The sequence below is a fragment of the Sus scrofa genome, chromosome 4 (genome assembly GCF_000003025.6).
Source record: "Sus scrofa isolate TJ Tabasco breed Duroc chromosome 4, Sscrofa11.1, whole genome shotgun sequence".
Taxonomy (NCBI): Eukaryota; Metazoa; Chordata; class Mammalia; order Artiodactyla; family Suidae; genus Sus; species Sus scrofa.
The window spans coordinates 111,999,735-112,025,363 of NC_010446.5; the positions used below are offsets into that span (position 1 = coordinate 111,999,735).

Sequence of the window (25,629 nt, forward strand, 5' to 3'; positions counted from 1 at the left end):
TACCCTTTAATACAGAGGATGGAGCTGAGCCCTTCGGATATGAAAAATGGGAGGCAGGATGCTCAAGTGGTTAGAAGCCTCAGAGGTACGGCAGACTGGGTTCTAAATCCTGGCTCTGCCATTTAACTAGCGTGGTATCCCTGGGCAAGTCTAAGAACGTTTTGTTCTGAGTCCTTATCACTATCATTGATCAAATGATGCCTGCCTGATAGCACAATTAATGCTGGGCCTGGACCAACGAGGGCATACAGAATGCCCAGGGATGTTAGGTCCCTGCATCGTGGTCGGATTCTGTGGTGGTTGTCGTTTGTCATTCTCCTCCTTCGGAGGCACAGAGCTGTAATACAAGCCTTTGGCATGTTTGATGTCCTCTCTCGATTTTCTCTCAACATCCAGTCTGCTCTTTCTAATGACTGCATTTACTGCACGACAGACAGTGACGTTTGTCTTGTCCCCTTTCGTTCCAGTGAAACCCACGTGGAGGATGAGGAGGGTCTGTACGACTGTGTTTATGGGGAAGACGAAGGCGGCGAAGTGTACGAGGACTTAATGAAGGCAGAGGAAGCACATCCTCCTGTAGGACTTTGACTTGCCTGGGTTTTTGTTATTTTTAATTTTTCCGTCTCTTTAGGGCCACACCCGTGGCACATGGAGGTTCCCAGGCTAGGGGTCCAATTGGAGCTGTAGCTGCCAGCCTACACCACAGCCACAGCAACCCGGGATCCAAGCCAAGTCTGCAACCGACACCACAGCTCACAGCAACACCAGCTGCCTAACCCACTGAGTGAGGCCAGGGAACGAACCCACGTCCCCATGGATGCTAGTTGGGTTTGTTAACCGCTGAGCCACGACGGGAACTCCTGACTTGCCTGTTTTTTATGTTACTCTGTGTATTTTCCTAGGAAAGCAATTGTTTGAAGGACTTATTAATATAGTTATTTATGTAACGTCTGGGATCATTTTTTGTTTGTTTTCTTTTTTATCTTGTTTATAACTAATTACCACGTCTTGTTATTCTGAGTATTTTATTAGGAAAGTGATTCTTTGAAGGAGTATTCGTATAATAATTATAAGTGATAAAATATTTAATTTCTATGATAAAATAGTAACATCATAACTGCAGAACCATGACTTGTTTTTGCATCTCGAGTCATATAAACGTAGCATTTTATAACTTGGAATAATCCTAGGACATCTCTGGTCTAATCCTTTCATCTTCCTCGTAAGAAGGTCCGAGAAGTAAATGACCCTCCACCCAGCTAAATAATGGCTAAGTGGTGATAGAACACAATTTCAGGGAATCATGACATTACATTGTCATAAGAGGAAATCCTCTCTTATAAAGCAAGCAAAACTAAACTTTGATGTGGTGTAAACGATTTGTTAAGGATATTTCTTCCTATTCATTAAAAGTTGATGGGAGGTGTTTTTTCTTTTGTTTCATAATACGTCTCCCAGCATTTTTACTATTTTACAAACTTAGTTTCAGGTAGGGCCATGGTCAATATAAGCCTACAAAGTTTTATCTGCCATTAAAATATCTAAAACACGCAGAATTACTTTGAATGATTTTCTCATCTATAATTCGAAATAAAAAGGTTGCATAAGCTTTTATTAACATCGTCTCTTTGAATACAAAAGGCGTTTTCCATCACCTGGGGGTAGCTTAGGCTTCTTCAATGCTTCGATGAATTCTCTCGGCTCTCTTCTTCCTCTTGCCTTTAACAGAAGCCTGGCGGCTTGTCCGGTGCCCAGATAGGGAGCAGTAGCTTCGGTGGGATGGGAACAAGGCATCTGGCCTGTGTTTGGTGAATGTCACCAATGTGTGCTTCAACCCGCAGAGCGAGCTGACAGGATGCCTGGGGCAGCATTTTAAGAGTGTTTGAGGTGACGGAGTGTCATCTGCATCCCCTTTAATTATTAACTGCTTGGGGCACCAGCACATTCTTCATTGTCTTCCCCAAGGACAGTCTTTACTTAGCTGCGGGTGCTGGGCTGCTCTTACGGCACAGGGGTAACAGTGATAATAATTGAATGCACGGGGGCTTTCCTGGGAGCTCCTCAGGGTGTTCAGTGCTGCACATGGTTTGTCCCGTTGACAGCCCTTGGGCTGGGTGCTGTAATTCTGTTTCACCGATGAGAAAACCGAGACACTTAACGATGTTTGCATTTACTTCTGTCACACTTGTAAAGTACACTATACACGAAAGATTATGTGACATCATGCATGATGTGTTTAGATTCAGTTACATTTATAACGAAAGATGTTTCAATTTGAAGAGCGTATCTAGCCTCACAGTTAGTAATCGAAAAATAGTTACCTATTCTTCATTTACATTTTTCAAATTTTTTAAAAAAAGCAAAGGTCCTTCACAAATGCAGTTAAATACATCTTTTGGCTAAGTGCTTTGTTAGACTGGAATGCTTAAAAAAAAATCAATACTTTCGGTTTCTGTCTTTTACCAGCGTGATTAGTACATGCATTCGATTAAAAATTTTAAGTTGAAAATTCTTATTGCAGAAATGTCCAGAAAATGACATACGAAGTTGCTGCCTAGCAGAAATTAAGCAGACAGAAGAAAAATATACAGAAACACTGGAGTCAATAGAAAAAGTAAGTCATCAAGTCATTCTAGATGCTCAAAAGCTGCCTTAATATAGGCTCAGAGTTGCTGTGGTGTCTGTGTATTCTGATTTTCAGTGGAACTTTGGGTATAAAGATCTCCAAGCAGATTTATTCATCCCACAACAATTTATTGATTCCCTAGCACCTGAATGACCCCTGTTCCGGGGCCTGAGGATAGAGCAGTCAGCATGGCACAACTCTGGTTCTCATGACACTTTCTCTCAAGGGAGGGTTTACAATTTAAGTAAAAGCATATGTCAGATAAGGCAGAGGAAGGGGGTGGCGAGTGATGGGAGGCTGGGGTGGGAGTGGAAGGCTCCATGGTCACATGATAAGCAGACGGTCTTAAGTCTAGAGCAAGTGAGTGTCTCAGTGAATTGAGGGAGCAAGCCGTGTGGGTAGCCCAGAGCTGACAGGTCCAGGGAGAAGGGCCCTCACGCGGGCAGCGGGCAGTGTACCGTGAGGGGCAGCCACAGTCCTGGTGGCTGGAGCAGAACAGTGAGGGGGCAGTGAGGTCAGAGCAGCGGTGAAGCCCCCATCATGTGGGAGTGTGGAGGAGCAGCTGGCTTCAGCAGGAGCATTTTGGTTGGAGAAGTGATGTGATCTAACGTAAGAAGGTTTTGACAGCTCCTCTGACTCTGGTCGGGTAAGGGTGGAAACTGGGAAGAAGTAGGATGTTGTGGTAGTTAAGTCAACAGGAAATGGCGGGGTTGGTAGAGGTGTGAGGAAGGGTCAGGTTCCAGATGAATTTGGAAAGTAGAGCCAAGTGGATTTGATGATGAATTGGGTAAAGGATGCATGGGAAAGAGCCATCAAGAAGGCTTGGTTTACAGCACCATAACTAACTGTCTGAATGGTGAAGGTGGTGACCGAGATGGGCAAGGACCAGTGTGGGAATCACAGGTCTGTGGGGACCAACTAAATTTGCGATACCTATTAGCTTCCAAGGTGTGTTGGGGAGGCGTTAGATGTATGAGTCTGACATTAAGGGGAAAGGTTGAATTGCTGTAGAGATTGGGCTGTTACCATGAGGCGATGGTGTTTGAGCCCGCGGCGCTAGGTGACATAGAGACGTCGTCTGGGGTCACCTCTGGTGACTTCCACATTTGGGGTTAGGAGAATGAGAACCAGGAGAAAGTTTTGGAAGCTAAAAAGAGAGCGAGAGAGAGATGAAGGTGTCAAAGAGTTATCTAGGAGAACGAGAGAGTATATGTGCTGAGGCTATGTGGCATTAGCGGCTCTGTTGGGTTTTGTGATTATATTTTGCATTAGCTGTCACGATAGTTCCTGTTTAACTTCCTAGGCACAGGCACAAAATATATGGATCTTCCTTCTTCCAGAAAAGCGCACTGGAAGAAGAGAGGGTAAGTGTGTGTGCAGGCCAGCGAGTCTGATGTTGGTTCATGGAGCGTAAACTGGGTAAGAAGGAGACAGGGGACGTGAGGGATATGGGATGGTCCGTGGATAAGCAGAAGCACTGGGTTCAAGAGGTCCTTGAAGGAGTGAGCTGTAAAGGTGGGAGGGTAGAGGTCAGAGAGTGGCTTGCTTCACATTAATGCTGTGGAGCATATGCGGTTGTTGGTAATGACAGGTCTTGGGGTATGACCCCAGGGTAGCTGAGTTAGGATGAGACCCAGGTTATTGGAGTTCAAGGGCCAAGAGGCCAGGCCATTGGAAGGATCATCTGCCCAGTGACTGAGGTGGCCAAACATGCAGTTGGGAGTAGTCATGGGTGGAGATAGGGTAGGCAAGGCACTAAAATTCTCAAGGAATGAAGAGAAAATGATCCATGAGTCACATAAGCAGACCTTGATCTCTGCAAAGCACTTGAGGGGTTTTTTTGTATTAGTCCTCAAATATATCTCTAGCATGTTGCCTTTTTTTTTTTTTTTTTTTTTTGCCACATTGGCCAAAGGTGTTCTTTTTTTTCCCCTTGCTTTCAGAGGCAGATATAGCTCAGGTCTTTTGTTTTGTACTTTAAATGTATTACCTTGTGTTTATGTCTTGAGATCCCTATTCAAAGTCTTTACAATAGAGAAAATTGTTTTTTTTTCTTGGTATTCATCATACTGATAAACAGGTAACTTTTGGTAAAATATTTATTGCTCGTTGATGAAAAACTATTATGTCAATTATGATAAGTTGTGCTTAATGAGTACATCTCTCTTCTCTCCTGATAGTATTTCATGGCACCATTAAAAAGATTTCTGACAGCCACAGAATTTGATTCTGTATTTATCAACATTCCCGTAAGTAAAAATACAGTAGCTAAAATGGTGGCCGTGTCCCTAAAATCCCCATCTTCTTACTTTTAACATTCTATTGTTTCTTTAGGAATTTTAACCCAGTTATTTGCCTCTTGAGTTATTATGGTCTTGTTTTCTGGAAATAACTGATATGTTCTGTTGTCAGCTAAAAGCCAGGCAGAAGGTGTGCTGAACACAAACGGATAAGATTCATGTCTTATCCTCAGCAGCTTGTCATGGCCGGGTCACCTCGGTTAATCGCTGTGTTACTGTCTGTGTCTGTGGGGTCCCCTTCTGCTCCATTCCCTGTTGTGTGGCTCCTCCAACCCTGTCTTCTGGCTCCATCCTTCTCCTCTGCTTCCCGCCCTTTCTTCCTGCCTGGGCCTCTGCTTTCTGGTGGTTGCTGGTCCTAGTTATATCAGCCTAAATCCCCTTTTCTAAAATTCACCCCTTGTGATGTAACAGTCTATTTTAATGGTAGATGTGAGAATCTTTCCCTCACATTTAGGTAAGCATTTCAGATTCCAGGATACCTTAGCATCATCTTGCAATCCTAAAAGAATATTTACCCAGAAGCAGGGAAGCGAGCCAAGTGCAATGCCGCATAAGGACGTGTTAGATAAGGTTAAGTTCTTGGACCTCTAGAACAGGTCTCAGTTTTAATGTATGGCTTTTACATACTGTATATAAACTTTTATGTACAGGCTTGCTTGTATCACCTGCAAAGTCTTTAATATTTTGATTCTTTTAATTTTAGTGTTGTGGTATCCCCATTGGTTAGCTGTGGCATGTTGACCTTGTCTCTGATTTTTGGCCCAATGAAGACTTTTTTTTTATTGAGTTTAACATGGAGGGAAAACATCACAGTATCAAATGAACATTTAGCATCAAACAAACCACATTCTAATTGTCGTGCAAGTGGTAACGAATGACTAACATAGGTTCGTCTGCCATGTAATGATCGCATAGCTGGTATGAGACGATGGTCTTGATACCTGAACCATGAACCTAGGAAAAAAAAAAAAAAAAAAAAAAAAAAACATTAGAAAGATGAGGATCTTGAACTACCTGAAAACACTCCCTGTAACTTAGGACCCATTTGACAGTCTTGTTTTGTTTTTGGTTTTTTTTTTTTTTTTTGGCTGCACTTGTGGCACATGGACATTCCTGGACCAGGAATCGAATCCGAGCTGCAGCTGCACCTGCACTTACACCACAGCTGCAGCAACACCTACTCCTTAGCCCCTGGTGCTGGGTTGGGGATTGAACCTGCACCTCAGCACTGACCTAAGCCACTGCAGAGACAGTGCCCGATCCTTAAGCTGCTGCACCACAGTGGGAACTCCTGAGAGTCTATTTTGATGGTTTTTCCATGCTCCTCTGAAAAGCGACAGGGCCAACGTATTCATGTTTGACCTGCTAAGGAAAGGCATGCCCGGCAGTCAGTTTGTGCTCTGCTACAGGGACAATGATGGGAGGATTGGTACCTTGACTTGAATCTTCTCATTTCCCGGCTGTAACGTGTATTTACTGTCTGACTGAACATTACTTGCCGATCGGGGACAATGTAGAATTCTGATTTTTGAGGTGCCCTCGTCAACTTCCTGCTGCCATTGATCTGCTGCTTATTTATGCCATTCGTTGTCTGGTTTCAAGTAATTTAGTCTGATTATTGTTAGCCTAGCTCCAGGACACCGCTAATTGACCAAAGTACCAATCTACATTTTTATGTCCCAGGGCATGAATCATTACTTTATCCTGTCAATAAAACATTAGGCACTTGGATAGTTTTATTTAAAAATTTAAAGTGATTATAAAATGAAAACGAACTGTACATATTTTTATACAAGGAATAAATTACCCTTTAATAACTAGTGAGATAATTTCCTTTTCCACAGGACACTGACATTTCAAGTCAGATCTGAAATCGCTATTTCCCGTGCACGTGGCTTGTCTCTGCCTTCACCTCTTTTCTCCTCTCTGCCTTCACCTCTCTTCCCTCCTCTCTTCAGTGATGGTATCAGGTTTCTATGTTGAGGGCATTCAGCATATCTTTGCCTGGCAAGCCTGGCAACAATAGGGATGCTGGTTTGGGCTGAGTTTTTTTGCTTCTGATTTCTAATTTCCTTTGCCATTGTTTTCTTTCCTAAGGAACTTGTAAAAGTTCATCGGAACCTAATGCAAGAGATTCATGATTCCATTGTAAATAAAAATGACCAGAACTTGTATCAAGTTTTATTAACTACAAGGAAAGGTAACTTGTGGATTTTAAATGTTGTGGCTATTAGTTTGTAATGAGGGTTAGCATTAAATTTGCTCATAAAGAGCTATTACTACTGTTCATTAAGATACTTCCCGGGCAGTGATTAGAACCTGGGATAGTTCATCTCTGGATGATAGTTGAGCAATATAAGCATATCAGAAAAAAAGAAAAGAGAAAAAGGAAAAGGATCTAGATTTTTGCCTTGACAACCAGAAGATGCAGTCCATGCACAGACCCTGTCACTCTCGAGTCCTGTAGACTTCAGGAGGTCATTTCAACTCTCTGAGCCTCCCTTTCTCTACCTGTAAATGTTAGGGGTAGATGAGATTAGCTGGTACGTAGTGCTTTTTCCAACTCCAATGTCTTACAATTCTTTATTTTGGAGTATTAGATTCACAGCCAAAATCAGTTTCCTTTTCTGAGTTTACAAAAATAAATAAATAAATAAAATTGGTGTTCCTGTTGTGGCTCAGCAGTAAGGAACCCAACTGGTATCCATGAGGATGCAGGTTCAATCCCTGGCCTCACTCAGTGGGTTAAGGATCCAGCATTGCCGTGAGCTGTGGTGTAGGCCGGCAGCTACAGCTACACTGCATCCCCTAGCCTGGGAACTTCATGTGCCTTGGGTGCTGCCCTAAAGAAAGCCAAAAAAAAAAAAAATTCTGAACAGTTCACAGGAATTAGAAGTACTAAGAAATTTTGCTAGAATATAGTTCTCTCTGTTGAAATCAAACACTATAATTCTTAGTCCTGACTAAGGTGTGGGTAATTAATTGCTCTGCATCAACAGTAGATAAATATTAATGTAGTAGTAGTTCCCTCACCCCATTGGAGAATTAAAGGAAACAATAAATTAACCATTGCTTTTTGCAAAACTCAGTTTCTTCCAAGAGATAACCTTCCCAAAGCAGGCTCTGACCCCTGTCATATGAACAGTCTACCCAGCACAGCTCAGACGTCTCTGTTCCCCTTTTCAGATAATGTATTTTTCTTAATTAAAAAGTAGGAAGGAGTATGGGGTTTATTAATGAGTGGAATTATAAGTAGTGATTACAGTGAAATTGTGGTAGAAAAGAAAGCTGTTCCTGAGTGAGAGTAAACAGTGAACAAGTTGATCTCCAACAGAACCTTAAACAGAAATTTTTTATTTTGTTTTTGATGTATATGCATCCCAAGCAATATTGATAGTCATTAAGCCAGTTTGTAAATTCCACCTGCTATAAAAGTGTACAAGGAATCCACCCCATTCAAATTTGGAAATTAAAAATATCTTTTTGTTTTGTTTTGTTTTTTGGGGGGCTGCTCTTGCAACATGTGGAAGTCCCCAGGCTAGGGGTCAAATTGGAGCTGTAGCTGCCAGCCCCTATACCACAGCCATGGCAACGCTGGATCCTTAACCCATAAGTGAGGCCAGGGATCGAACCCTCATCCTCTTGGATCCTAGTTGGGTTCATTACCACTGAGCCACAGTGGGAACTTCCAAAATAGTTATTTTTAACTATATGGTATCATCAGGATGAGCGATCCTCATTCTATAACTGTGTGTGTGCAGGTGGTAAAACATGAGTTCCCATGTGGCTCATTGGAAACAAATCTGACTAGTATCCATGAGGACCTGGGTTCGATCCCTGGCCTCACTCAGTGGGTCAGAGATCTGGCTTTGCTGTGGACTGTGGTATAGGTTGCAGATGAGGGTTGAATCTGGTACTGCTATGGCTGTGGTGTAGGTCGGCAGCTGTAGCTATGATTTAACCCCTAGCCTGGAAACTTCCTTTGGTCCCCTCCTACAAAAAAAAAAAAAAAAAAAAAAAACAAGAAGAAACGAGAAAGCTGAGGCTCAGAGAAATTATGAGTCATCTTCCCAGGATTACCTAGAAAGTAACAGAGGCAGGATGAGTGAGATTGCTTTGATTATTCTCAACTGTGGCTTTAAATAGATGGAAATTCTGCCTCTTTCCTTTTCTACTTTATTTTTGCCGTTTTGTCCTACAGGTTTCTTTTCACTCTCTTTTTTCCTTTCAGGTTGGTTATTTATGGGCAGTACTGCAGTGGAGTGGAGTTGGCCATCTCAAGTTTAGACTACATTTCTAAGACAAAAGAAGATGTCAAACTGAAATTAGAGGTGCCTGTTTATTTTTATTTTTTTTGTATGTGACAGAGAGTAAAATAAACAGAACAACGCATTTCTTTTCATGATCATGCAACAACAAATTTCCCATGTATTCTACGTATAATTTCAAAAAATATTTTAATAGATAGCTCTATAAAATAATACTATGGCAGTGATAATAACAGCAGTAAAATATCAGATTTATGGCATTTTTTACATGCGTTATCTCATTAGAGCCTTGTGACTTGGTTAGATACATAATTAATTTTCTTCTCTTTTGGATAAGAAAGCCAAGGTTCAGAGAGATGATGAGTCAGTTTACCCAGAGGAGTAAAAGGTACAGGATGAAAAAGCTTAGATTTAAGTTGTTTATTAAAAATAGAAGACATTTAGAGGACAGGCATATGAAAAGGGCATGGATGGATATTGCCCATAAGAAGAAGACAAGATAGACACTCATGAGAGTGAGAGTAAGTAGCCTGTGATGAGCCCTCGGCCAGGGCTCCGTGAATAAGATTGAGGATTCCCTCAGAATAGTTGGGCTGGGGAAGATTTATCTGAAGAGGAAGTATTTGAGTTAGGATCGATGAAGAAAGGGGTGAGTCTTGACGGATGAGATTCCCTGTGGGGCATTCTGGAAGAATTGGCACATCTGGAGCAGAAGAGTTGGGAGAGTTTGAGAAGTGGGGAGTAGACCAGTATGCACAGAGCCCATGGTACCCGTGGAAAACACATCTGGAAACTGTATTAAGTCATTTTTTTTGGTGTGTGGGGGGGTACATCTCCCCCCCCCCCCGGAAGAGTTTGCACTTTCAAAAAACTTTTGGAAATGATTATTTATACGTTATATGAGTTACCTCAAATACATTATCCATATGTTCGGATTTTTCTTAAATTTCAGGGAGGGATGTATGATCCACTTTCTGTGTGGGCTGTCGGTGCGTATCTGGAATCATCATAACTCATGATTCCCACAGAGGGGAACTTTGGTTAGAAAGTTTGCATGTTAATAGGCAGTCTAGTGACTCTACCATCTGTGTATCGTGGATCCTTCTTTCTTACCTCTGCAGTCCCTTGACGATGTGGACCCTATGTCAGGAAATGGATTGAGTCACCACTAAGTGACATCCTTTTTTAGCCTCAAGGGCCCCTGCTCCTCTTTGGAGAATAGAGCCTCCTAAGTGTAGATCTATAAGCCACCTTGACTCAAATTAAGATGTGCTGCTAAGACAAGACTTTACAACTTTCACAACTACATCCTAACAGAGCTACCTTTAAGGCAGGGTTTCTCATTTTGGGTTTTTGTCTTTTAGGGCTGCACCTGCAGCATATGGAGGTTCCCAGGCTAGGGGTCCAATCAGAGCTGTAGCCGCAGGCCTAGGCCAGAGCCACAGTAACAGGGAATCTGAGCTGTGTCCGCACCCTACGTCACAGCTCTCAGCAATGCCAGACCCTTAACCCACTGAGCGAGGCCAGGGATCAAACTCAAGTCCTCATAGATGCTAGTCAGGTTCGTTAACCCCTGAGCCACGATGGGAACTTCAGGTTTTTTTTGTTGTTGTTGTTGTTTTTTAATAAAGGTATATAATCCTGGTTCAAGAGCGGAGTCAGCAAGTGGTCTTTTAGCATCATTTGAATGTTACTCTCCCTTTTTACAGAATCACTGTCAAAACCCGACCAGCGCGCATGCTGTGGAACTCCAGAGGCATAGTTTCTGTCGTCACTGAGAGTGTTAGGGAAAGAGAGGACTCCAGGCTGAGCTTGAAAGGCTCCCTCCATTCTTTCCTTCCTTCTCCCTCCCTCTCTCCCTCCCTTCCTTCCGTCCCTTCCAGCTGCACCTACAGCATGGGGAAGTTCCTGGGCCCGGGATCGAACGTGCACCACAGCAGCAACTTGAGCTGGTGCCGTGACCACACCAGATCCTAATATACTGCACCACAGAGGGCACTCTGAAAAGCCCCGATTTCTAAGCGTGGGCCTGATTTGGAAGTGTTTCATCAAATAATTACCATAACCCCTCAACAAACAGTCTTTTTTGGAACTGTCTTTTGCAAGTCCTAGCATGATGGAGGGAAAGCTGCCTGATACTTGGTTTCGCTCTGCCTCCTGCTGTTTTGAGGTTATTTTTACTCTCGTTCGTTTTTGTCTTTTTTTCTTCCCTCTAGTTAGGAACCAAGAAGACATGGGGCGAAGGGTCATAGAGTCTCTTTACCTTGCCCTGTAAGCTGGCTCATCCCTGTTTCACTTTATTTTCTTCTCTTTTGGAAGTATCATTTCTCCCCATTATTTGCTTGCAATGCCAATAAGCATTTTACACTTCACTCGCAGCCTCCCCAGTTGTAGCTAATACCAGTTCGTTTCTTTACGTCCTGACCCTGTGACTTAGAACTGGAACTAGTTTTTTTTTTTTCCCCCAGCAGTTTTAAACTGACTTCCGTAACATAACAAAGTGAATTTTAAATGTATAACATTTCTGTTCTTAACACTATGTTAAGACGGCTTAACGTAAGAAATGTAAGATACAGCCTCAATTCCAAGGAACTTAAAATGCAGCTGGGAAGATGCATTGCAATAGTATTATTAGCAGTTTGACCTCCTATTCGAGACCCATGATCCAGAACTCTCTACAATCTGTGGAAGCAAGAAATCAGTTGAAATAGTTATCTGTCCAGTGAACCGCAGCAGTTGACAAGCCGTGAGCTAACGTGGCAGGTTGTGTCCTCAGTTCTTGTTTAAGAGCTGTAGTCAAGCACTCATTAACTCAATACTGTCATTAGAGCGAGCGGTGTTTTGTTTTTCTAGCTCCTGATGATCTTACCCTTCCATGTGTCAGAAAAGCTAAGTGTAGGCAAAAAAGAAAAAAGAATATTTTCTGCAACACAACTCCTTCCAAGAACTGGAAGCTTCCTTGGTCTTAGTTATATAACTGAGAATTTTGGTCCTAAAAGGTTGCTCATGAATAAAAATATTTTATGGCACTTTATTTTGAACTATACTACAAATATGTGAGAAACAATAAAATCAGAAAAGCAACTTGCTCAAGGTCACACAGCCGAGGGGTGCCAGACTTGATTTAAATTCAAGCTTTGACGCTTCAAAGTACTTTCCTCGAAGTCATAGTTAATGTCAGAAGAGGGAACCAGTCAATATGATTTTTCAGTCAACTTTTAGGAAAGGAGAGTGTGAGACTGAAAAAATAAAACCTGAGGCTTTAAACACTTTGAATCCAGGCGTGGGCTTATACTTTAGCAAATTTTTAGGTCAGTCATTCCATTTCATTCATTGCAACACATGTTTATTGAGCAAATAGTAGATTCTTAGAGGTAGAAAAGGCAGAATATATTGGGGAAGATACTACCCACAGTAATAATGAAAAGACTCAGAAGGCGCAGAGAGACAGCACAACTTTGATTGGGATCATTACTAACAGCCTAGAAGGATATTTCTTCAGGAGGATGATGAATTTTTCTGGAAACTAGACAAAGCACATGGGACCTGGAGAGAACCGAATAAACTAAGACCTGAGGGCGAGGAAGCCCATAGTGGGTTTGATGAGTAGGGCTTGTTCTTGATGCCTGGTCCATGGTCCTGCTTGGGGAGACTGGTGAAAGGTTAAGTGGTACAAATGGGGGAAGACACTGGAGGACCACTAGAGAAAATAATTTTCATACATAAAATAGTTCTACGTATTTTCTTATCTAGAGTTGAAATGCTGCAACTTTTGTTTCTTTTGGTTTTTAATTGATGATGCTTCCTACTCTTTTCAGCAAGAAGGATTGCTAGGAAAGAAAACAACAAAATATTTATTGTATAATAAATATATAGAGCCGTTTTGTTCGTCAAGGCTTTTGCATCTTTTAATGTTTGTATTATGATTCCCTTTGGTTAACAAAGTTCAATTAAAAATTTTTTTTTCATTAGGAATGTTCCAAAAGAGCAAATAATGGGAAATTTACTCTTCGAGATTTGCTTGTGGTTCCTATGCAGCGTGTTTTAAAGTATCACCTTCTCCTCCAGGTATGTAACTAAAGTCCAGTCGTTTATTTGTTCATTCATTCATTCAACAAAATATCAGTGAAGCATCAACTACGTTATGCTTGGAGCCCCATCCCTTTTTATAATTTTCAATTATCAGAGTAGCTAAGTGGGAAATCACAGAACAGCTGGATTTTTTTTTTTTCTTCCTTTTAGGGAAGATAATTCTGTTATCTTTCACAAAGTCACAATTTGTGTCCTTCAAACAGAACTGGCTCTAAACTTTTTTTTTCACATTTAAGAACAAGGCAAAGCAAATACAACTATCCCATCAACCCAGTCTTCGGGCATCAGCAGTATTCATTTATGAGAACCTCAGTGTTGCGATACACTTGAATTTTGGCGGGTTAATTGTGTTAGAAATTGTACCTTATAACCATAAACGAAAGAGAATTCTGTCACATTCTCTGCTGCTTTCTGCTAAACTAAATTACAATATGACTACATTTATTTTGAAGTGATTCTTGTTATAACCCCTAGCTTATGGTTTCCATGGTTAGTCTTCTAATGAGGGTGGAGAGTCTTGTAAATTTAATTTGATAGCTGTACCAGGAGACTCATTAGTTCTGCTCCAAAGAAATGTCTTACTGTATTAGTCTGTCAGCTCTGCTGATGCTTGTGAAATGTCATTTTAAAAAGATCTACTACCTGTATGTGAAATATAATTTTGAATTTGCTGTGCTTTGTACATCTTGTATATTAAATTTCTTGAACTGTAGCTGCAAAATTATTAGTTATTTCTATTTTTGTTCTACTGCAAAATCAGAAAAATTCAAACCCTGATTATTCCTTAAAAATGCATTAAAACATTTCTGAAACCTAAACTCAAAGCAACTTAATCAAATTGCATTTTATGAAAAAATAATAAGATTTAGGCAGTCAGTTTCTGAGATATCATGAAACTAAAACCATGTCCAAAAGATCATAATTTATTTTATAACTTTGATATAGTCAAATATCGATTGAAGAATTTAAGAGGTGGTTTTCAAGAAATATACATTTTGCTCACTTAAAAGATTTTAGACAGACGTATAAAAGTATAAAATATGACTACTTTCTTGAAATTCAGCAAACTTTTTTCTCCTAATTTTTCTTGGGCTCTTTTATATTTTAAATTTCAAAAGTATATTTAGTTCCATGATGATTTTTTTAAAATAGGGAAAGTTTTATCTGGGACACCACCCTTAGATAAAAATTCTAGAAATGTTTTTTCCATTTTGAAATCGTGTCCGGTAGAATTAATTTGTCTTCTGTTTAGAAACGTGTTGAATAAATGTGGTATAAATTTGAACATTTTCTACTTACTGTTGTATTTTCGTGGGGAAATCATATTTGGAATGGCTTTGACTTGAATTCACAGTTGCAAATATGTATAGTGGGGGTTTGAAACTTTGAGAATAATTTACTGTTATTATTTAATAAAGGAAAAGTCAAAATGGATACCAAAGAATATACCTTTGGCAAGTTTATTATCTTTAACAGATTGGATGTCTGTAGGTTCTGTTTACCACTAGAAACACTACTGGTATTGAATTCAACAAGGATTTTTGAATGGCTTCCATGTTCCACGTACAGTGTTAGGCATTTGACAGTATGAAACAGCCTCCCTCATGCTGAGGAAACTCACTCTTTAGGTGGGGAAAATGAAATAGAGTCTGTCAAGTACAATATGGTATGATAGGTATGCAGAAGGTCCAGAGGTTGGCACAAAGAGAGATCTAGTAAATTGTGGCATGAGTAGAGACCGCTGCCATAGAAAGCTTCACAGAGGAGTGATTCTCGAGTTGGACTTTGAAGGAAGAATAACAATTTGACAGGTGGGTCAGAGAGAAAGGGCTTTCTAAAGGGAGAAAAAACTGTGCCCAATGGGCTCAGAAATTAGGATGTATTTTGAGAATCACCGGTCATTTAGTAGAACTAGGGCATAGGCTGTTGAGGTAGCAGCGGAGAGAGAAGTTGGGAGAGGTCTGCAGAATTCAGATGTTGAAGTGTCTATGAGGTATGGATGCCAACCTGAAGTTTTTGTGGATTTCCCGGAAGTCTAAATAACAGGGGCTGACTTGCATTTAGAGAGTCAACTCTGGTGTCAGTAGAGTGAATAGATTAGAGTGGGGAAAATTGTGACTCAGAAGATCAGTCAGAAGCCTGTTAGAGTGACCCATTTGAAAAGAGCAGGAACTTGAACCAGGGTAATGGCAGGGGGGTGATTTCAAGGGGAAGGATCAAAGTTAACACAAACAGAACAAAGTGAGGGAGCGGGAAGTGTCGGCACCTTTTCGGTGTTGGCTTCCATGATGGAGGGGCCGTCACTCAGTAAAACATAAACAGGAATATGAATAAGAGCAGGGCTATGAGTGAAGGTGCATTAAGCTTGGACATGCTGGAACCTATGGAATAATTGGACATAGGAGTTGAGTTCTGAATTGAGTGCGTTCATTTGGGAGGGACTGTCACGCCGGGTGAAAGGTGATGCTATGGCAGTGGGTATGATAGAATTTGTAGCAAGTGCAAAGTAAGAATAACAGAAGACTACAGTGAGAATCTAGGGAACAATAACTAATTTCAAAGGTGCAGATAAGGAAAAAAAAAAGTACGAAGGACCCATGAGTCAACATTTAAGATGGACCAACAGCCACACCATCAACAAACAGAAGAGCCTGATGTCCCTGAAGCCAAAGGAGAGCTGTAGTCACATCAGAATCCAAAGAGAGAAGCCAGGTTCGGGAACAGGTAGAGTAGAAAGTATCAATTCAGTTGGCAAAGAGGGGATCTTTTATAATATCTGGGAAGAGTGTCAGTGATGGGCAGGAGAATTCAGGTTCAGCTTGGAAAGGAAAGTGTTTCCAGCCATTGTCTCACATTCTTTTGATGTCTAATTGGTCTTCTTAGCAATTTGAAATTTTTGATGAAAATAGAGCCCGGTTGCATCAGATTTATCACGCGATGGCGTGAGTAATCATAAAAACGGGATTTTTTAAAAAAAATGTCTTCTTATGTTTTGGTTTTCATTTGATGAAAGGAGTCCTAAACTGTATCTTCCAAATAGGAGCTGGTCAAACATACCACTGACCCTATGGAGAAGGCCAATCTAAAACTGGCTCTTGATGCAATGAAGGTAAGACAAATGCATCATGAACTTGTCTGTATTTCTCATTCTGGCCTAAAACCAATAGACTGTAAGCTGCAAATACATATGCATTATATGCTAATCTTGAAATTACAATATCTATAAGTATGTGTATAGTTCTGCTTTCGGTGGGGGAGAACTCAGTATTTTTAACTGAAATCGATGTCCTTGCATTGATTTGATTGCAAAAACATAGACCCAAGAAGCGTATTAAAATAGCTTGTTATTTATGAATGTATGGCAACTCCATAACCACCAGGAATGATTTAAGAGAGTGGTTTTATGTCACATTCTCTTTATGGTGACTAATAGCAAACTGTTGGCTTGTGCAACCAGCAGGCTAGCTGATGACTTCAGAGCACTGGCGTGACTTATTTTCTTCAAGGGAGGATGTCTGCCAGGTTTACCTTTGTGGACGCTGTGCCTCAGTGCAGGGCTAGTGGATCAGTTTGGGTTTCTCTTTCAGGTAAATCTGAAAATCAAGAACCACAAAGAGATGAAGGCAGACTTTTTGAATGTATCAGGGAATCTGTAGAACTCCAGCTCCCCTGCTCTGCTGGACTTTGAAAGACATAAGATATGCCACCTAACTTAGAACATAAGCAAATATTTCTTCTCAAAACCAAATGCTGGTGTGACTCTGCTCAGAGCAACGCACAGTTACTTATCCGTGTCCCTGTGCCAGTTTGAGTGTGAGCTCTGCTGTTTAGCTGACTTTTGTACCCTGTCAGGAAACATCGCACAATTATTTATTACTGTCAGACAAAACCATACCTAGCTCCCCATTTTGAAAAGAAATCCTTTATCAGTGTATCCTATGGCAAGACTTTCATTTAGAACAAAGTTGGGAACTGCCTTTTGTCCGCGTTCCGTTCCTACTGTTGCAGATGAATATAAGAGGGTAGAGAGAAAAGAAAAAGAACCCAGAAAATGGGACAAGTCTGGAGCACGTGTAGTAAAAATAGCGAGTTACAGTATGGAAAGATTAGCTAATGTTTCCTCAAATAGGAGAAGACGTTTTAAAAATAGGTGAAGGCACGTGGAGAAACAGGGCCAGCGTTGTTTGTGCACCTTGGTTCATTTTCATGCTCTCAGGTTCCTCTGTCTCCTTTACTTCCCCTTTATTAACTTTTTGAAATTGACCTGGCTCCTGAGTGAACGTTCTCAGGAACTAAGATGCTAACTGGATGCAGACCACAGCCCTGCCAGATTCATTGTCTGACTTTTAGTTACTTTGTTCTCCCACTAATCCTGCCTGATTGCCCTGATTCCATCTCAGGGATGAGTGCGATTCTCTCAAGGTCAGCTATTGTGTGTTTGGAATTTATAAACTCCCGGCTACCCGGTTTCCTTTTTGTTGGTCTACATGGCAGCATATTTTGTTTGTTTTTGTGTTTGATCTTTCCTTTTCTCGGGGTGTGGTAAATGACAAGACTTCATTCTTCCCAGCTGTACGCCAGACAGTTTTAAATTGCTTTTGAGATGCAGCTTTGATTGACTGGGCGTTCATTTTATTGTCACGGAAATGTTATGGTGGTAACTTTTACCACTAATGAAATTAATGATGTGTTTTCTTTCAAACAGTGCAGTGCTCATCTCTTGTCTAATCTCATCCTGCTTTCTTTTTCTACCCTTCTCTGTATTCTTTAGGACTTGGCGCAATATGTGAATGAAGTGAAAAGAGATAATGAGACCCTTCGTGAAATTAAACAGTTTCAGCTATCTATAGAAAATTTGGTATGTAATTATCATTCCATCAGGCTTCCAAAATTCACGAACTGGAGGACATCCTAGGAGTTGTCTTTGAAGGAAAGATGGTTTACCTGCAAGTTCCTGTTGTTTTAAGTGTTTTGCAACTTCTGTTGGATGTCTGGTGACACCTGTAATACATCATTGTCCAGGGATTTTCTGTCAGTACCTGTCCCTCTCACCTTAACACACTATGTTGCCTCTCCCCCAGGAGTCCAAATTCCAACCACTGGAGTCTGTTTTTTTGTTTTGCTTTTCTTTTCTCTTCCCCACCCCCATATATTCTCATGCAGAGTCCTGTTGATGTGTTCTTTTTATGTATATTTACTGGATAACTGCTGCGTGCCAGATGCTTTGCCTGGGGCCGGGGCTATAACTATGAACCACATGTTTGATGGTTGAAGAGACAGTAAAAAGAGAGTTTAAAAGTGCTGTGTTGAGCTCAGTGCTATGCATGGGTTGCTACAGCAGAGGGTAGTGAGGGGTGTCCTAGTTTAGCTAAGGTGGTCTGAAAGACTTTTTCTGACTCATTTGACTCGTTTGTCACTTGAGCCTGAAGGATGAGAAGAAGCCAGTGGCACAAAGGTCTGTGGAGAGAGAGCATTTCAGGCAGAAGCCATAGCAAGTGAAGTGCCCAGAGACAGGTGAGAGTCAGGGGCGTTCAAGAAGCTGTAAGGCAAGAGAGGCTGGAAATTGAGAGTGAGAGGAAGAAGGGAGCAGGGGGGACTCCACGCCACAGCCTTGCAGGCGAGGTGCTGAGTTGGGATTTTGTAGTGATTGCAGTAGGAAGCCAGTGAAAAGTTTTTACCTGAGGGTTTCACAGTCTGATTTATGGGTCAAAAAAACTCTATCAGCAGGCAGAGCAGTCAGCACGTTGTTGAGGTGGTTTCGAGAGAGAGGTGATGGGAGTTCCCTAGTGGCCTGGCTATAGCTCAGGTCACTGCTACGGCGTGGGTTCAATCCTTGGCCCGGGAACTTTCACAAGCCATGGGCACAGCCACAAAAAGAAAAGCGAGCGAGAGAGAGATTGATAGAGGCTTGGATAAAGCTGTGAGTAGAGAGGACAGACAGATGAATGGATTTACGATACTTATCTTGGTAGAGCCATTTTATTGCTTCTTTCTCTGAAACACCTTTGGTCTATGTCTGTCTTTCCACACGTACAACCATGCCCCCTTTTCAGGACCTCATCTGCCATCTTTCCATCCACAGTCGCCTCTAATTGCCTCTTCACGTAGTTGCATTTCCAAAATATGGATTTTTCAATTCACTCTCTTCCTCAAACTTGTCAGAATTGTCTGTCACCTTCAGGATTCAGTCAACATTCCATAGCCTGGTGTATAAGGCCCTCAGTGATTTGGCCTTAAGCTATTTTCCTCAACTTATCCAGCTAATAGCTGCCCACATTCTTTACAGTGCTCCGGCTGTGGTGTAAGGTCTCTGATGTGCCATACATTTTTATGGTTCTGCTTTTGATCATAAGATTGTCAAAGCCGAGAGTGTCTTTGTTCGTTTTTTCCTACCCAATTTCTTCAAGGTCCACCGAAAATAAATTCTTTCCCTACTCTCCCATCTCCTTTTCTCCTTGTAATTCTATAGCATATTGCCTGGACAGCTGTTTTTTTCATTGTGGATATGTATATATACACATCGCATCTTGTTGTGCACCCATCACCACTGTCCATCTGCAGAACTCTTTTTATCTTGCAAAACAAGCTCTGCATATGAAACACCAGCTCTTCATTCTCCCTTCCACTAGCCCCGAGCAATCACCATTCTACTTTCTGTCTTTATGAATTATGGGGTATCAATACTTCTCACACTTTGGTCTGCAAATATTTTCCCCCATTCTGTGTGTTGCCTTTTCACTCTACTAATCTTTGATCCATGTTGAGTTCATTTTTGGATACAGTGTAAGGTAACTGTCCAACTTCTTTCTCTTGGCCGTGCATGTCCAGGTTCCCCGGCACCGCTTATTGAAAAGGCTCTCCTGTACACACCGAATGGTCTTGGCACTCTTGTCAAAAATCATTCCGTCATATATGTGAGGGCTTATTTCTGCACCTTCTGTTCTGTTCCATTGGTTTAGAAACCTCTGTTTATGCCAGTTCCACACTGTTTAGATTACCATAGCTTTGTAATAAGTTTTTAAATTAGGAAGCATGGGACCCCAACTTTGTTCTTTTTAAAGAAATTTGTTTTATCTGGTGTTAGTAGATGCAAACTATTCCTCCTTTTGGAGGGGATAAGCACTGAGGTCCTGCTGTATTGCAAAGGGAACTACATCCAATCGTTTGTGATGAAACGTGATGGAAGATAATATGAGAAAAAGAATGTGTGTGTGTGTATATATGTGTGTGTGTGTATGTATGTATGTATGTATACGTATATAGATAGGTATATGTATGGCTGGAGCACAGCAGAAATTGACAGAACACTGCAAATTAATTACAATAAAACTTTTTTTTAAAAAGATTGTTTTACCTGTTAAAGGTTCCTTGTAGTTCCAATGAATTTTAGGGTGGAGTTTCTGTTTCTGCACAAGATATCACTGGAATTTTGATAGGAAACATTTATTTTTATATTACAGTACCATTAATTACAGATCTATCTTTTTTTTATTACTATGTAATCTAGCCCGTAGTGTTATCTTCAGTTAATTCTTTTTTCCTTTAGCACCTTGTAGGTGCTCATACATACTTAAAACTTTTTATTGTCTTCCTCTGGGGCAATGGCTCATTATTTTTAATCATTAAATCAGAACTTTTCATTCTGGAGATCTTAGCTCAAGGAGGTTATCCTTGACTCCCTAGAACATATTAGATCCCCAGCCGTTCATGCTTCCTTCACAGCAGTTGCACGTTTGTAACTATATACGTCTGTGAATATTTGTCCCCCCACCTCCCCCAGGAGTCTGCTCCATGAGGGCAGGGTCTCTGTCATTCTACCTGGTACCTATTACAGTGGCTGGCACACAGCACATGCTCAGTAAATATTAGCTGCTATAACTTCATTGTGATTTGAATTTTTCCAATTAAGTCTCTCTTTTGCTAGCTAACTTCTCCATTAGGGTTTGAGTAAAATTAATTACTGTCTTAAGTATGCCTCCTGGGATGACCGAGGACAGAATGTTTTTGAAAGTGTATCATATAGACCTGAACTTTTTTAAAGTAAGTGTGTTAAAAATGTAGTGATAAAACTTGTAACGTCCTTAGGTAGTTGTGCCTGGCAAATATCCTCATTAATATTTCTTTCTGTTTTTTATGTGATTATCAAAAACTGAGACATGTACATTTTCTGTTTTAGAACCAACCAGTTTTGCTTTTTGGGCGACCTCAGGGAGATGGTGAAATTCGAATAACCACACTTGACAAGCATACAAAGCAAGAAAGGTGAGAAGGATCGGTGCTTCTTTTCAGAACAAGTTCCTAGTAGCAGGAGATTGAGAAAGTCTTAAAAACAGTTCCTCCAGGACAAGGGAGGGAAACCAAGGAAGACAAACAAGGGGACAGGCCAATCTATAGGTTTTTAATTTCTCATGTAGGTATGTTAGCTATTTCCCTCTTTGTTCTGGTATCTGTTGATTTGCCTAGGTTTGAGCTCTTAAGAAGGAAATTACAAACCTAGAATATCAGCTAGAGTAAAAAAGTACACATTAAAATGCGAGTAGCGATAAAGAAATGATAGGTAACTACCATAAAACACAGTTGTTTAATTTTTTCTTTGATAAATGCATTTGAAAATCACTAAAAAATAATGCAAAATGTCCTAAGACGGAAGTTAAAGTGAGAACCATTTAGTGAGATTTTTTGAGGGAACTTTGTAGGTAGAATTCCTAAAGATGAGTGAGCTTGGGCCGATGTCCCTCATTGTGTGTGTGTATATATACATATACACATATATATCACGTATATATGATCCTCAAACTAATTCATTTGATTGACATAGCCATTTTCTGGCACCTTTGGAACCTAGAAAGTCAGCCAGTAGGGGGCAGCATCAGCTCTTGCTTCCACCTTGATACCCAGACTCTTAAGGTCGCTCCCAGGAAACACACATCCTTTTCTCCTCTCCAGAAAAATAGGCTTTGAAAGTGATGCAAGTAACAGAGCTGTGTGACTGTATCACTCTCATTGTTTCTATGTATGTGTGAACCACTGGCTGAGAGTTTTCAGAAAGATGCAGGTATTAGTATTGGATGATAAGGTTTGTTTTCTTCCCTCATTACATTGTTTTCATCAAGAGAGAAGAGAAACAGCAACATGTAAATTGCACCGTAATTTCTCTAGCTTACAACTGGGTCATGCCCCCTCAGCCGTGTTTCAGGTGGTCCATTCAATCAGGAGGAATAACATGCAGGGTCAAAGTGCAGGTTCCATGACTAGACCCAAGAGTGACCCTGCCCTGCACCCACTGGCAGTGCGCCCTTGAGAACATTCCCTGACTTCTCTGAGCCTCAACTTCCTCCTCAATAAAATGAAGATCATAGTAAGACCCACCTCAGAACATGGTCCTGGGATTTAAATTCCATCTTTGTGGAAGGGATGAATGCCTCTCGAGGCATTCTGGCTGACTGCTAGTAACATCAGGAGAAGTTCACTGCTATTGTTGTCATTAATGTTTCCATAAATGTTAAGCTTTAAAACTAGAAAAAGAGGTGCTAGCGCAAGAACAATGCTGCATGGCTTAATTGTTCTTGACAATTATTCCTGACAATGCACTTGGCATTGTGCGTGTTGTTCTCATTCTAATGTTGCCTGTTTTTAAATGCAGAAACCAAGGCCCAGCAAGGGCATTCATTTAGTAGAGGGCAGTGCCAGGGCACGCCAGACCATTCTTTCCAATATGCAACACTGCCTTTTTCTTTAACGCGTGGGAAAAATTAAATGCTACTTGGGGAGAATTAACACACATGCTTCCAAACCATTTAAATCAATCAATCTCCGTTTTTTTTTTCTCTCTCTCTTTCTCTCAGGCATATCTTCTTATTTGATTTGGCAGTGATCGTATGTAAAAGGAAAGGTGATAACTATGAAATGAAGGAAATAATAGATCTTCAGCAGTACAAAATAGCCAACAATCCAACAACCGATAAAGAAAATAAAAAGGTGAATTCTTGGAAATGAATAACCATAATTTACTCATAGTTTTGACTGTTCAAGGAGGGTGTGCCAGTCCATTAATGTGAGAGGCAGCTTATCGATCCAGGTGTTTTTGTTGCTAGAGATTAATTAGAAGCAAGTCTCTGTGAGAAATAATTGGACCGCTCCACAGCTGATATGATCATCTCTAATGCCTTAATGATCAAAGCAGCAAAATGCACTTGGCATAGCAGTTGTTCTGCATGTGACGTTGGCCGAGATGATCTCGATGGTTCACGGCTTGTGTGAAGATAAGGTTATGAGAGGTTTGTGGGTGATGACAGTGGTGTTTCCTTAGTGAATTGGGAAACGTAATGTTGGTGATAAATGATGCCTGTTAACCTGAGGGATGTTCTTTTTAACAGTGGTCTTACGGCTTCTACCTCATCCATATCCAAGGACAAAATGGGTTAGAATTTTATTGCAAAACAAAAGATTTAAAGAAGAAGTGGCTGGAACAGTTCGAAATGGCTTTGTGAGTATTTCTCTTTTAACAAGTGCTTTTTCCTACTGCCTAAGTCTCTTATGAACGGTGAACTACCAATAAATGTCCTCTAGTTTCATGGCATGTGTACAGAGGCTATGAAAATACTCTGCTCCAAGCATGAGTGCTATTTGCAACTTTGCTCTCCTAGGAGAGATCTTTTGGTGAACTTCTTCAAGAAAAAGAAAGAGGGAGCTCTAACATTCCATTTGACTTCCTTCTCTTGGGCGTATTTTAATTCTTCGGTTTTCTGCAGCCCCTGGAAAATATCAGTTATTCTAATGATAAACTGGTAATGTACTTACCATGTTTTATATATGTCTTTAAATTTTTTCATTTTTTAAATTTTTATTGACGTGTCGTTGATTTACAGTGTTGTGGTCATTTCTACTCTACAACAAAGTGGTTCAGGTATATGTATGCCTGTCTTTAAGTAGAAATACCTCCAAACACACACACGCACACATATCTTATTTTTAATAAAAAGATTAATTTTTTCTTCTCCAGTTGGTTTTTAACTCATTTATTTGAATTCTGGGTAAATTGCTTGATGTAGTTAATGACTGCTTTAAGGGCTTGCTTTCTTTCAGTGTTCTTTCCTTTTATTAAAGTGGAAGCTCAACAAAGAGGTGGGATACAAATCAGACCTGGTTCAAAAGGAATGGCATAAAGAGATGTAATTGCACAAGAACCTGTCATTATAGGGCTTTCTTTTCAGATTTGAGGTTCCTGGATTAAAAGGTGCATAATAACCCTTGTTATGGAAACATATAAGTCACCCTGAAATTGAAACTGTTAGCGGAAAGTTAAATTAAGAAAAAACATTTTTATGATTTGCTTCCTTTGTATTCTAGTATTATTTACCTTTTGTAGACAAATTCTATCGGTTTTTTGTTTGTTTGTTTGTTTGAGTTGTCTTTGTTTTTGGAAATGCTCATAAATACAAAAGGGAGATAGGACCAGAATATTTTATTGTAGTTCTGAAGTGAGAAAAGTAGAAATTTTCTTTAGATTACTTTCTCTAACATTTTGAGAGCTATGATTGTACAGCTAAAATATCTTTAAGCTTATAGACAATTCTGAGTTGAGCAATAATTACTACCATGAACTGGCTGCATAGTCTCAACCCATTGATATTACATCTCAGAGCCTCAGTTTCCTCCTCTGTAAAATAGGGACAATAATATTTTGAGTTCCAGAGAACATACGTCAAGCAGAGTGGTGACCAAAGAGTACAAGAGCAGTGATATGGTTTGAAGAGTGATATCCGTTGTTATCACTATTATTTAGTAGTATTTTGTATTTAGGATCCTAGTACACTGATACGGACTTATAAAATCAGAAAACATGGAGTTCCTGTCGTGGCTCAGTGGTTAACGAACCTGACTAGTATCCATGGAGGCACAGGTTTGATCCCTGGCCTTGCTCAGTGGGTTAAGGATCTGGCATTGCCGTGAGCTGTGGTGTGGGTTGCAGATCCTTTGTTGCTGTGGCTGTGATATAGGCTGGCAGCTATAGCTCTGATTCAACCCCTGGCCTGGGGCCCTCCATGTGCCATGGGTACGGCCCTAAAAAGGCAAAAGAAAAAGAATAAATAAAATCAGAAAACATTTTCTAGTATACTATTATAGTTCTTAAAACTTATTGATTGGAATAATTAAACAAAAGAGCCTAGTCATCGTGTGCATCAAAAAAATGGTTCTTCTCTGGTCTGGGGCACAGATGAAGTGGTAACCTCCACCCAGCCTCTGATGGACAGTGGGCTACATCATAAGCTTTGTGTGCCATTTGAGTGAGGTTGCAAGTGATAGGCAGCACTTGGACTTGAGCAGTTGGGCCTGGAGTGAC

At 40.6% G+C, this 25,629-nt stretch overlaps 1 protein-coding gene across 1 annotated transcript in view; it reads left to right on the forward strand.

Moving 5' to 3' along the window:
• The window catches only part of VAV3 (vav guanine nucleotide exchange factor 3), a 377,763-nt gene that overhangs the window by 174,664 nt on the left and 177,470 nt on the right, over window positions 1-25,629 (forward strand). The window contains 12 exon segments of the mRNA XM_021090110.1: window positions 468-576; window positions 2,522-2,614; window positions 4,807-4,875; window positions 7,024-7,102; window positions 7,105-7,126; window positions 9,158-9,257; window positions 13,167-13,262; window positions 16,327-16,395; window positions 18,058-18,144; window positions 21,463-21,548; window positions 23,132-23,264; window positions 23,663-23,772. Coding sequence (XP_020945769.1) covers window positions 468-576; window positions 2,522-2,614; window positions 4,807-4,875; window positions 7,024-7,102; window positions 7,105-7,126; window positions 9,158-9,257; window positions 13,167-13,262; window positions 16,327-16,395; window positions 18,058-18,144; window positions 21,463-21,548; window positions 23,132-23,264; window positions 23,663-23,772 — 1,053 coding nt within the window.